Raw genomic sequence first — 14,466 nt, 5'->3', positions numbered from 1 at the left:
TGTTCTCTGTACCACAGCTAGTCTGGATGAACTGTGGAACGTGATGTGAAGTGTTTGAGCTCCTTACCATATTTAGCGGCTTTGGCCTGAGCTGGTGATAATCCTTGTGTTCCCACCCCTGTAAAGGAACAGGTGCACATTAGAATCGGCAAGTGTCACCTCCAGCTCCATGTAAATCATACCGGCTCCAGGTAAAGCACATCTCCTTGAAAACCACAATGGTTCCAGCTAATTTACCTGTACAGATAAATCACCTGCTTCAGACTAATCACATGTGCTTCAGTCTAATCATACCTGCTTTGGCCTGCTAGTCATACCTGATTCGTCCTTCAAGCGTGCCCACATCATCCCACTGCTGAAGAAGCCCACTCTGGACCCCTCTGTCATCCAGAACTACTGTTCTGTTTCCCTTCCTTTTTGATCCCAAACACTCAAACAAGCTGCTTTTAACTAACTCTCATCTTTCTTTCTGCAGAATAACCTGCTGGACCCTCACCAGTCTGGCATCAGACCTGGCCACTCAGCAGAGACTGCACTCCCCTCTGTCAGTGACTGATGCGCAACCTCCTGCCCTTCTGTCCTGATTCTTCTAGATCTTTCTGCTGCCTTAGATATAGTTCACAACTCCATCCTCCTGTCCTCCCTGGCAGAAACAGGGATCTGGGGCACAGTCCTAGACTGGATCAAGTCCTATGTCTCCAGACGCTCCTTCCAGGTTGCCTGGGGCAGTGCAGTATCGGCACCTTGTCCTTTATTAGATAACAGGAGATCCCCAGGAGATCCGCAGGGCTCAGTACTCGGTCCCATTCTCTTCTCCCTCAACACTAGATCCCTTGGCCCTGCTTTCACTCTGCATGGCCTATCTTATCAGTGTTGTGCTGATGACACCCAACTCCACCTCTGACGCACAGGTCTCTGCTTGCATGAGGGACATAAAGGTGAATGGACAACCACCATCTTAAGCTCAACCCAGGGAACACAGAGCTAATCATCATTACTGCTCTTAACTTTCCTCTCGTTCAGTTCTCGATTTCCCTAGGGGACATCTTGGTGTTGTCATTGTCCTGAGCAAAGAACCTCAGAGTGGTGATGGACAACAGGCTGTCCCTCTCTGAGAACACTTTTGTAGGAACCGCATTTCCGACAATCCCACAGGACAATTCCGCTACGTCCACCCCGCGTGACGTTTAACTCGGTTCAGCCAATCCCGTAATGGCGGGAGCAATAAACTTATCCCATATAAGAGCAAGGCATGTTCTCGGGATTGCCCCCTTCTTCCCATTTATTTTTCGACGCACTCTCTTTGGCCATTCTCTTCAGCTCATCTGCTCCGAGACTCAGACAGAGGCGGAATTCCGTACAGTGCACCACCAGGCCTGCGGACACACCTAGTTTACCTCACGGTAACTTAGTGGCCTATAGTGAGTGGAAGCTGGTGTACGCGAAACGCTACATCAGTTTACTCCTGCAAAGCACAGCAACAAACTTTTCCACCTGGAAAAAGGACCAGTGAACATCTTTTCAGCAACCGAACGGACCAGACGACAACGCGCAGCTGAGACGGAACTCCCCAGCTTTTCGCACCTCTCCAGGACATTCACCACACCATCGCACCTCTCCAGGACATTCACAACACCATCGCACCTCTCCAGGACATTCACAACACCATCGCACCTCTCCAGGACATTCACAACACCATCGCACTGTCGAGGACCCGGCCCTAGGCCCTCCTGATGAGAGATTGACAGAAGATGGGTTAAGCAGGAATGCATTGTTAACCCCTCGCACACGCCAATGGGGTAGGAGTAAAAGCTCCTGTAAGAGGAAAAGTATATGGTATAAAATAAATGTACAACCGTATATGGATACTGAGGAGTCTGAAGTCAGAGGACTTAGATTCAGGGTTTTAGAGAGCAAGGCTAAAGGCCTGACTGAGGCCATGCGTAGAATGTGTTCTAGCATGACCATGGAAGGGGCTGAACACGCAGAACGGAAAATTGGGGACCCAGGGAGTTTTGCATTCAAGGAGACGATAGATGTGATAACATATTTGGTTGACACGTGTGGGCTGGCTCCTACAGGGGAGGAGCACGAGGCCTGGTTAAAAAAACAGGATGAGAAAGACAATGAAAATAATTGGGAAATCAAAGAGCAGGAGGAGATTGAAAAATGTAAAAGAGATAAGGAAAATGGCATGGACGTCAATACCGAAAGAAAATTAAGAGGCTTCACGGGCCTCTCTGAGGATAACACAAATAATTTATCGAATAGATTTAAAGGACTGACTATAGAGGAGTTGAATGATGAATTACACTCAGCTATTAGCTGGATGACCTTTGTAGACCCCTTAAGGCGCCACCAAAAGGGGCACCTAAAGAGGGTGTTGGGATGGTGGCAGGCTTTAACGTCTGGCTTACATGAAATCAAAGTTTGGAGGAAGTCAAGGAGAGATTATGAAACTGACACAGACACCAGTGATGAATAGGTTCATTAAAAACAACATAAGGGCTAGTGTTTTTCCACTCATATATTAAGATGGGGGAAATTCCCAAACCAGAGGGGCCCATGAAATAAAATATTGGGGACGGTTCTTTGGAGGTATGAGAAAATGACAATTGGAAAAACAGAAATAATTAATATGGTCATTGAAAAACAGGTTATATAAAAGATAAATGTCTTCCCGCTTGACATAATGGGGGCATTTCTTATCAAAAAAGGTACACTTTTGTATGCAAAAAAGATATATAAGGGATAAGTTTTTAGACCTTAGAGCAGGATCCCAGAATTTGGCTTCAGAAGATATCTACGAGCTGTTGAAGAGAGAGCAACGCAAGACAGTCAAGCTGGAGTGGCGCGCTCCCTCTGCGCGCCACTCCAGGATATGGATATGGAGAGAGGAGTGACGTACGCGGTACGGACTCAGGTGAAGAAAGAGCCACGCAGAACAATTATAACCAAGCTGGAGTGGTAATTATAATCTATATTACTTGTAGAAGTAGGAAAAGTAACATATTATAAGTTTACTTTTATATATCTTTTATTTCTCATTAGGGTACTATATAAAGTAGAAAAATGTAGAGAAATTATCATATTTAGATAAATATAATATTATAGGAATAGTTTCTTTTTAAACGTCAAGAAGGGGGAGCTATAGGATAAGGCTAAGGCCAAAGAGGATGGATATAGGAAGGGTGTACCTTGATTTTTAAACATCGTGGTGGAAAGGTAATTTAGAAAGAGCTAAGAGGGGTATATGTAACTTGCATGTGATTAGCAAACTGCAAAAGATGATATGTACACTGTAATCTGTACAACTCTATTCTTTTGATTGATTATAATAAAATATATCTTACTATAATCATATGTGACAAAGAGTCTTTAGAGTAAATACATTGAATACAGGACATCGATTACCAGATTTGCATCACACCCTTCACTTCGAGACTGGGCTGGAAGTTCAGTAGAACTTACCAGGGCTCCAGGACGTTCGGAGTACTTGATTTCGTCCCCGAGACACCTCATGGTGAGGTACTGCTCGTGGGAACGTGAGGTCTGAGCTCGGCAAGGGGTCCGTGGCTCACGACAATTTTGGCGCCCAACGTGGGGCACGAGCAGCAGAGAATTGCTCACGGCCTATTGAGGCATTGTCCGAGTGGATTCCTACTCGAGGGTCTCGAGTTGATTACTGGCACTGAAGAGAAAGGTGCTGGACACCTAAGTAGTGAAACCGTAAATACTCGAACTCAAAAGGAATCGAAGTAATTTAGAATAAGTTACAATATTAGAAAACTGTATAGGACAGTAAATTCTAATAAAGTAATAGTATACATATCAATCTATAAATAGGTGGGAAAATGGCTGTCAGTGATATGCCAGACCCACATATAGAAATATATTATCTAATAAAGAATAGCCCATAGTAGGGACTACTAGGGACTAAACAAGTCGCGCCTCCGACAGAGGGAGAGGCATTGGTTCGGAAAATACATAAAGAGAATGGATATTTCTCTTTTAATGTAATTAAGAACTTGAATAGGTTACATATACCCAAGCTGAAAGAGGTAGTGAAGGGAGTAGTTAAGAACTGCTCACAATGCCAGATGATTAATACACCACACGGCCTGTGGAGTGCTGGATTAACTATAAGGTCGGGAGTACCCTGGGGAAGTATTTGCATGGACGTGGCCGGTCCTGTAGTACGATCCACAGGGGGGCACCGATACTTGCTGATAATAGTTGATTCGTGCACTGGGTACACCCTGGTCCATCCTCTGCGGCAAGGTACGGGGAGACAGATTCTAGCCAAGCTAGAAAGCACAGTAATGGCAATAGGAAAACCTAAAGAAATTAGATCAGACAATGGAGCACATTTCAAGAATACCCTTATCAATAAATGGTGTATCAAAAACAATATAGAAAGAATATTTTCCCCACCCTATCATCCCCAAGGAAATGAGATAGTAGAGAAAGTGTTAGATAAAAATATGGTAAAATTGAAAAAGGGAGGAATAACCTCAGTGGCACAATGCTGGAAGAAATCAAAGGACCAGGCTGTTGCATCATGTGTTCATGTAATGAATTAAGGCCAGGATATCAGGGACCTGGTGGGGCAAGAGTACCCCCAAAAATAGAGGGGTTACCAGGGGACGCCCTATGGGGAATGACAACCCAGACAGGGCATTCTCCAGTAGTAATGATGCACAGATTAGTGGTCTGTGGACAGTGCAGAATTAGCATTGCGACAAATACCACTTTTCTCATGGCCAGAGAAATAGAGGGGCCTGAGAAGGGGGGGCAGCCTAGGAAAAAATGTAGCTGCCTTGAAACAGCAGAAGGGGAACTTGTGACATGTAATGAGTGCAGGGAACTCACTTTCGAGGGATCAGCTGTAGCAGCGGGCCTCACTCATGCATTAATCCCCTATGATAAAAACGAGACCTCCAAAGGTCAGGAAAAGTCAACATATGCCCAGCCCATTATGGGTAGACAAAGAGACGACCAACTAAGAAATGTTACTGAACAGACATACAACTATGGGCCCACCTGGCTGCTGATGGTTAACCGAAGGGGAGAGACAGATACCAGACCTATGAGGTTTAGGCGAAAAGCCATAAATAGAGAAGGAAGAGTAGTATGGAGATTAACAGATTATAAAGAGGAAGTTAAAAATTGTCTGTACCCACCAGAAGATGCTGAAATACTAGACATACCTTTTGGGGATCATAAAACCAGAGCATGGTACAGCAGTGATACAGATTTATTAATGAGAAAGTTCAAAGCTAGAGCACAAAAAGTAGGGCAAGTGGCATACTTCAGGTTACATGCTTTCCCTGTAGAAGGGATATTAAAAGGGGTGAGAAGACAATTAATTGTGTGCGCAGAAGGCCTAATTGATGATAAAGGGCAAGTGAGAGAAACAATTGTGGTTGAGGAATCTCGGAGGGGAGCCACAGTGCGGATAAACCCTCGCCGCAACCATTCGGATGATAAAGACGAGGCCACAGGGCCTCTTTACACACTAACCATAACAGTCACCACCAGAGTTGGGGTTGGCGAAGGTGTATACTCTGTTTCAGCTAGGCACTCAGTGGAACCCCTGTCTACAGACGCTGACGGAAAAGCAGCTGAACCTGTAGTTCCAGACCCCGAGCCAGAGTACAAGGACGTCCACGATTTTGCTACTACAATACCACTGAGAAATAACCCGAACAATGGAGGACCTAGAGATGCTTCTCAGCAACGACGCAAAGGAGGCCGAGAATGTCATGTTTCAGCGGGTGTTTCCGATCAGGAAATGCTGACAGAGTACATGAAAATCCGAAATCAAAAGAAAAATCAACAAATCCTGCGCAGTGAGTCTTTGAAGAAGGGACAAAATCGGGAAAAGAAAGGGTTAGCAATACTAGGGTTAATAATTTTTGTAGTAGTAATAGGATTAGGAAATTATGTAATGAAATATAGAGTCCCTTACCAATACACATGCGTTACTAAGGAAATAAATGTGATCTGGTGTGAATACAACATGACATCACCAGGAAGTGAAAATAGTACTGAAAATTGCGGTCAGGAAATGAAAAACGAAACATGCTGTCACTATTTGACTCAAGGAGGTCGGAAATCCAGTATGATAGAATGCGATGTCAGCTGTATCAACACAGACGGGAAACAGAAATGTTCAAGAGGCAGGCAAACTCGATATTATCCAAGCTCATTGGGGCATAAAGTAAAGCGGGAGGTCCCGACAAAAAATACTCAAAAGGCAAGGAGATGTGAGCTTAGATACCCCTTGCTTATAAGGAAAGGGTTACCGAGTTACACTGGACTTCGATGGTCACAATTAGAACAACGAGGAATAATATGGGGACCCACAACACCACTACTCACTAGTCTATATATAGGGGACCCGCAACAATATCCCAAAATAGATAAATCAATAAAGATGCAAAAGGAACTAGGGTGGACAAGTACATATGTATATCAGAATAGAACTTTACTGTGTACATTAGCCTATTGGAGTCAAGATAAATTTCGAAAGGGCATTTGGGCTGCTGATACAATCCAAGCAATGCCATCGTTATTGATTAAGACAGTAATACCTTCTCGAGAAATAGTAGAGAAGATACTTCAGAAAGAAAGGGAGATGATAGAAGAAATGAGACAGTATGCAATATCAGTATATATAGAAGACGAAAAAGATATAAGGGAAAAATCAATCTCTAAAAACGACATTAAAAAGGGTGTAATGACAATGGCATGCACCTGGGAAGATGATGAATACGTAACCTTCAGATATAGGCCCGTAGAAGAACAACTTAGGAATTGGATAAGTTGGTACTGGAACAAAGTTATGAAAGGAAAAGATCCTAAAACAGATTACAAGGAAGAATGGATTCATTATACGTTAATGAGTGGTTGGTGGGAGGCCTATGCTGGAGATATAGGGAATAATGCACAAAACCAGGACTATTTTAAAAATTATGTCCCTGACCACTTCGTGCCACCGCTCAGAACTAATTACACAGGGAAGCAAGAACATGGAGCTAAGCCTCAACTAATATATTTTAATGACAAATTTGGGAAAAGGTTGTATATAGTAAATCAGACTTCTGGGGCCCTACTTAAAAATATGGGGGTCATAACCCCAGATAACACCTGTAAGAGAGGAAAAGAGTTAATATGGCAACAGCCAGCTTGTGACCTTCGAGACGACTTGCGTCTGGTATGGAAAGCTTGGAAGGAGATGATTAATGCAGGACATGTATACGAAGGATATAAGTGGATGAGAAACTTAACTCTTTATAGCAATACAAGTAAACGTATTTTTATAGGGAGAGGAGGGGTCTCTAATGTGATCAGAGCAATCTGGACAGGAGTTAAACAAGGAGTGAATAATGGAGTAAATATGTTTAAAGAAACCACCTCTAATATCATGTCCTGGGGATGGGACACTATTAAATCCCTGTTTGGGCCCTGGGTATGGGTTATAGGAGTTGGAATATTAATCATAGGAATAATATATGTCATTTTTGTATGCTTAAGGTGCAGGCGTCATGGACAACAGTATGCAGCACCTCTCCAGGACATTCACAACACCATCGCACCTCTCCAGGACATTCACAACACCATTGCGGCTTCTACAAGGACAGCATGTCTTTTGGATCCAGCAATGCGTATGGATTCAGTAAGACTAAACAAGCATTTGCAGGCATAGACAGTGTTAGCTTAGTCTTAACTGATATTGTGAACTCTAGCTTACCCAAGCTAGCTACTCCCACCTTTCCTTTGTCCAAGGAACACGCACGCTTCTAAATTTGTGGTTAGATAGTCTCATAAAATTACTGTTATCAGAAATGATTACTTTCTGCAGTTATACTGCTGCTACACTACATTAATTGGCGCCCCAGTTTCGCAGAGAGTAAAATTCCTACCTTATCCTACGGCCCGTGCGAGGACCCTACACTTTGATGGTGAGCCAGGCGTGCAGGTTCTTCCTGTACATCATCTGGAATCCATCCCTTTCTCACCACATACTCAACCCAGCTTCAGGTCCAAGCAATAGTACTGTCCCACCTGAACAACTGCAACTCCCTTCTTGCTGGCATTCAAGCGTCTGCCATCAGACCAGTGAAACTCATCCAGAATGCATCAAGCGTCTGCCATCAGACCAGTGAAACTCATCCAGAATGCATCAAGCGTCTGCCATCAGACCAGTGAAAGTCATCCAGAATGCATCAAGCGTCTGCCATCAGACCCTTGAAACTCATCCAGAATGCAGAAACTTGCCTGGTCTTCAACCTCCCAAGACACTCTCACATCACCCCCTGCTCACTGCCCTCCACTGGCTGCCTGTTATGGCTCGCATTAAATTTAAAACATTAGTGCTTGCATACCAGGCAGTGAAGAGGTCAGTCCAAGCATTCTCCCAAAAGATCACCAAACCCTACTGCCTAACGCCTCCCCCTCTTCATACTTGCACTTCCTGGTTACGACTGCTGTTCTGGCTCCCTGGTGGTGGAAAGACCTTCCAGTGGATGTCAGAACAGCAGACAATGAAAACCTTCAGAGTTATCACCCCAGCTTCAGGCTAATTGCACCTGCCTGGAGCCACGCCTGGAGCCACACCCGGAAACACACCTGGAACACCAAACAGAAGGACACTGTCAGTGATTCAGCATGCTTGAACAATAGTCTATCTGTAGGCTTTTATACAACAAAGGCAGTCATAAGTGAATGCAATATTTTGTATTACCTCAGACTGGGCACATACATGTTCAAGAATGACATTGAAATTAAATTACATTATGCCTGATTAGTGTTACTATTGCAGGTATGGTGTTTGTGTTATTTTGGAGGCTACAGGTCAGGTAAAGGTAAAAGTCAAATGGCGCCACATAGGACTGACACATTGTCCATACAGGTAAAGTGCTGTAGGGAGCTGATGTGCTTCACTGATGCTCTAAACTGTGGGGTCACTTCTCACCTCCAGGATACACACCTGCAGGAATCCCTGGGTACACCCCAGCACCTGGCACCCTCCCCGCTGCACCTGGCAAAGAACACAACCATCACCTAGGGATCCTCAGCAAAAATACAAAATATGCTTTAAAGGAAAAATACAAGGCAAAGAGAGAGTTCAGTACACATAAGGTTGTAAATATAATGTATGGCATGTATTACAATGAATGTGATGCCAGGTAAAGTCACAATGTCTCATGAAAAAACTCTACTTTAAAACTAAAACTCCAATAATTAAAGGTTTCTGAGGTAGTTTGTATTACTTCCCTGAACAGTACAATAATGCAGTTTCACTTTTTATGTTTAAAAGTTAATACATATAATCATGAAGAATAAAGTTTTTTTTAAATTTATGTAATATCATTATTTCTGGCGGCACGGATGGTGCAGTGGGTAGCACTGCCGCCTCACAGCAAGGAGGTCCTGGGTTCGAATCCCCGTCGGCCGGGGCCTCTCTGTGCGGAGTTTGCATGTTCTCCCCGTGTCTGCGTGGGTTTCCTCCGGGTACTCCGGTTTCCTCCCACAGTCCAAAGACATGCAGGTTAGGCTGATTGGAGAGTCTAAATTGCCCGTAGGTATGAGTGTGTGAGTGTGTGAGTGAATGGTGTGTGTGCCCTGCGATGGACTGGCGACCTGTCCAGGGTGTATTCCTGCCTTTCGCCCAATGTATGCTGGGATAGGCTCCAGCCCCCCTGCGACCCTGATCGGGATAAGCGGGTTCAGATAATGGATGGATGGATGGATCATTATTTCTTGAATATTCATTCATACTGTGAACTAGTAACTAGTCTGAATTGATTATAGTGCCTGACTTGTTACTGGCAAGTAATACATCCTGAGCCTATGAATAGCATTCATTTTGGCAGAAAGGGAATATTATTCCTCAGCAGCTGTATAATTGTATGTTCTCTGTACCACAGCTGGTCTGGATGAACTGAGGAACATGATGTAAAGTGTTTGAGCTCCTTACCATATTTAGCGGCTTTGGCCTGAGCTGGTGATAATCCTTGTGTTCCCACACCTGTAAAGGAACAGGTGCACATTACAATCTGCAGGTGTCACCTCCTGCTCCATGTGAATCATACCTGCTCCAGGCAAAGCAAATCCCCTGGAAAGCCACAACGCTTCCAGCTAATTTACCTGTACAGATAAATCACACCTGCTTCAGCCTAATCACATGTGCCTGACCCTAATGTGTTGTCATTGTCCTGAGCAAAGAACCTCAGAGTGGTGATGGACAACAGGCTGTCCCTCTCTGAGAACACTTTGATGGTGAGCTGGGTGCGCAGATTCTGGAATCCATCCCTTTCTCACCACATACTCAACCCAGCTTCAGGTCCAAGCAATAGTACTGTCCCACCTGAACAACTGCAACTCCCTTATTGCTGGCATTCAAGTGTCTGCCATCAGACCAGTGAAACTCATCCAGAATGCATCAAGCGTCTGCCATCAGACCAGTGAAAGTCATCCAGAATGCATCAAGCTTCTGCCATCAGACCATTGAAACTCATTCAGAATGCATCAAGTGTCTGCCATCAGACCAGTGAAACTCATGTGTAGGCTTTTATGCAATGAAGGTGAATAGATAAATGCAATGTACTATACTACCACAGACATATATATGTCACATATATGTTAAAGAGTGACATTGAAATGAAATTACATTATGCCTGCGAGCTGTTATCATTGCAGGTATGGTATTTGTGTTATTTTGGCAGCTACAGGTCAGGTAAAGGTAAAATGGCGCCACATAGAACTGACACATTGTCCATACAGGTAAAGTGCTGTAGGGGGCTGATGTGCTTCACTGATGCTCTAAACTGTGGGGTCACTTCTCACCTCCAGGATACACACCTGGCAGAATCCCTGGGTACACCCCAGCACCTGGCACCCTCCCCGCTGCACCTGACAAAGAACACAACCATCACCTAGGTATCCTCAAAAAAAAACATACAAAATATACTCCCCTTAAGAATATATTGTTGGTTGACTATTTATATTAAAATGTTAATCAAAATAATCATGAAGAAATCTCCTTAGTGATATACAGATTAAAGACAGTTTAATGGTTATTCATTCCTTTCATACTGTGCATAAGTAACTACTCACAATCAGAGACGTTCACAAGTCACAGACTCATCGGCTGTTTCTGTACTACTGTATTTTATAACAGCAGAATGTGTCAAATAAAGCAACCTCAGATAATGAGGAGCAAATATGCTATTCTACTACAGATATCTATGCACACTGTGGAGGAATCAAAGGTCTTTGTATAGAGTGACTTGAGACACATCTCAAGTCTCCAGAATGGTGCAGCCAAAACAACAGTATGGCTCACGATTCCAATGCTAATTCAAACCAGAAGTGTAGAAGACATATTTTGTATATTACATCAAGTGTGTGACAACTGAAGAAGCAGTAATATCAGGGGCACACAAAAAGGTAGTGGTTATTTCATTTATTTATTCATATATCAATGAACTACCGTGCCTGAGCCAACGTTTTGGCAAAGGCTTTCTCAAGATGCCTGAAGAAAGGGTTGCCAAAACCTCAGGTCTGGTGTGGTGGGTAATTTATATATCAATAAATAAGATAAAATAAAGAGCCAATCTATTTTTTAAGAACTCTGTGTGACTCATGTGACATAACGTAAGCATTACCATGGGCTATAATATAAGATGATGGTCAATAACAGAATAGGGGCTGGAAAATCCTGGACTAAACGCAGCTTTGTATGGATAATCTCCAATTAAATTTAGTCTAGGACTAGGCTTAATCTGTATCTGCGACTCAAGAATCATAATTATAACTTAAATTGTAAAACTAATTTACAAAGTGTTTAAATTTCAATCATTTTGCAGTATTGGTTTATTAACTTACTCTTAGGTTTTCATTTTAAAATGAAAGGTACCTGATAAACAGATACAAAGGTACCTGATAATCATTAAAAAAAAATCTAATGAGGCTAGATATTGTTTATGCAAGAAATCTGGAGCTATGATTTTTGGGACTACATCTACATTTGTGTTTAAATAAATAGCAGTGCGTTAAAAAAGTGAATAAAGTCCAACTATTTTTTGAATAGCTTTTAGTTCTATATTTCAAATGTAGTGGAAACATTACACATTCAATTCCAAATCAAAGCATTAACAAATTTTATGAAGTCTGCATTATTCTCTGCAAAGCAAAGAAAAGGAATAATAACCTGTTCAAAAAAAGGCAGTGTCAACATTTTTCTCTTCAAACTCAAACATTACTGTATAAACTGAAGTTTTTCAAGATTTAACTTCACTTTACATTACTGAACTAATACTTAGTTGGATAACCACTGCGCATCTGTGTTGCATCGAGTCAACTTCTGGCACCTAGGAACAGGTATTTCAGCGCAAGATGAATGAACTACATTCCACAGTTCCTGTGAATTTTTGGGTTTTGCTTCAGAAACTGCATTTTTCAATGGGGTTGAGGTTGGGGGATTGAGCTGGCCACTCTATTATCTCAATCCATGTTGCCTGGAACCAAGATGTTCCTCGCTTACTCAGTGTTTCAGGTTGTTGTCTTGTTGAAACACCTATTTCAGGGGCATTTCCTCTTCGGCAAACGGCAACATAATCTCTTCAAGTATTTTGATGTACTTGATGTGCCGTGATGCCTGGTATATGAACCCAACACTGTAGTATGAAAAACATCCCCAGACCATGATTTTTGCTCCAACATGCTTCACTGAGAGGTGCTACACCTGTAAAGGAACAGGTATACATTACAATCTGCAGGTGTCACCTCCTGCTCCATGTAAATCATACCTGCTCCAGGTAAAGCACATCTCCTGGTAAACCGCAGCTATACAGGTAAATCACACCTGATTCAGCCTAATTCAGTGGTTCCCAACCTAGACGGGTCTCAGAGGAGCAGAAGCGGCACAGGGGCCGGAGACGGGTCTTGAGGCAGAGTCGAGGACTAGACCTGGGACACAGCCGGTGCGGGGCTGGTGCTAGGTTCTGAGGTGGATTCGGTGCTGGTGCTGAAGGCAAGACCCGGAACAGACCCAGTGCGGGGCCGGAGACATATCCTGGGATGGATCTGGAGACCAGGCCTGGAGCGATGCAGGAGCAGGGGCCTGGGACACACCTGAAGACGGAGCCTGGGATAGCGTTGAGGTCAGAGCATTGGACAGAGACAGGGACAGGGCCTGGGACGGCGATGAGGTCAGAGCGTTGGACAGAGACAGGGACATGGCCTGGGACGGCTTGAGGTCAGAGCATTGGACAGAGACAGGGATAGGGCCTGGAACAAAACTGTAGGCTGGGCCCGGGGAACAGAGTCCAAGGAGGTACTGGAGAGGGAGCTTGGGGCAGAGCTAGACCTTGGGTGTGGAGCAGCACTAGAAGTGAAATGCGGGACGGTGCTGAGGACGGGAACTGAAGTAGGAGACTGGACCTGGGATGGAACCGGTAGCTGGACCTGGTGTGGTTCTGGAAGGTGAGTCTGGAATGAAGCAGGTGATTGGACCCAGGATTGAACAGGAAGATGGACCTGGCGTGTTTCTGGGAGCTGGGTCCAGAATGAAGTGGAAATGGGATCTGGGACAGGATGCTGGAACGTGGCATTGGAAGCTAGATCTGGGGCCAAGCAACAGAGTGGGTCTTGGACAGAACCGGAAGCTGGGTCTGGGGCAGCACTAGGATATGGGGTGGAGCAGGAGACTGGGCCTGGTGAAGCACTGGGCTCAGGGGTGGAGCAGGACACTTGGCCTGGTGAAGCACTGGGCTCAGGGGTGGAGCAGGACACTGGGCCTGGTGAAGCACTGGGCTCAGGGGTGGAGCAGGACACTGGGCCTGGTGAAGCACTGGGCTCAGGGGTGGAGCAGGACACTGGGCCTGGTGAAGCACTGGGCTCAGGGGTGGAGCAGGACACTGGGCCTGGTGAAGCACCGGGCTCAGGGGTGGAGCAGGACACTGGGCCAGGTGAAGTACTGGGCTCTGGGGTGGAACAGGACACTGGGCCTGGTGAAGCACTGGGCTCAGGGGTTGAGCAGGAGACCAGCCGAGACTCAACTTTGACCGCTGAAGTGATGAACTCCTCCAGAGTCTGAGGGAGATCCCCGATAGGAAAACGATCCTGAATACACTGTGATAGTCTGTTCCAGAACAAGTCACAGATAGCTTTATAGGCGAAATCTGAAGCATGCACCAACGGCCAAAGTATTTCGGCATAGTCTGATACGGAACTGGTCCCTTGGCGCAGGTGAAAGAGCTGGCTAGTTCGTTCTGTCTGGTTTCGGTCCAGAGGAACCAATTGCAGACTCAGGGATAACGTGAATAAGGCAGGCTTTAATGGCAAAGTGCAGATGCAAAACGTAGTCGAAAAACAGGCAATGGTAGGAATCCAAACAGACAGGTACATACAGGGCAGGCAGAGCAAAGTCAGGAAACAGGCAGAGTTCAAAAACCA

At 44.6% G+C, this 14,466-nt stretch overlaps 1 protein-coding gene across 11 annotated transcripts in view; it reads right to left on the bottom strand.

Annotated features, from left to right (window-relative positions):
* Positions 1-14,466, bottom strand: part of LOC133108694 (elastin-like) — a 102,822-nt gene that overhangs the window by 29,737 nt on the left and 58,619 nt on the right. For 7 of the 11 annotated variants that reach the window (XM_061218349.1, XM_061218350.1, XM_061218356.1 and 4 more), the window contains 5 exons: positions 10,855-10,920; positions 9,986-10,036; positions 8,981-9,046; positions 8,599-8,634; positions 68-118 (listed from right to left, as the gene is read on the bottom strand). In XM_061218349.1, the coding sequence (XP_061074333.1) occupies positions 68-118; positions 8,599-8,634; positions 8,981-9,046; positions 9,986-10,036; positions 10,855-10,920 (270 nt within the window). The remainder of the gene's footprint in view (positions 1-67; positions 119-8,598; positions 8,635-8,980; positions 9,047-9,985; positions 10,037-10,854; positions 10,921-14,466) is intronic. The other 4 variants (XM_061218354.1, XM_061218357.1, XM_061218360.1 and 1 more) reach the window with 2 other exon arrangements.

This window comes from Conger conger, chromosome 13 (genome assembly GCF_963514075.1).
Source record: "Conger conger chromosome 13, fConCon1.1, whole genome shotgun sequence".
Classification (NCBI taxonomy): domain Eukaryota; kingdom Metazoa; phylum Chordata; class Actinopteri; order Anguilliformes; family Congridae; genus Conger; species Conger conger.
This window is presented reverse-complemented; position numbering and strand designations above follow the sequence as displayed.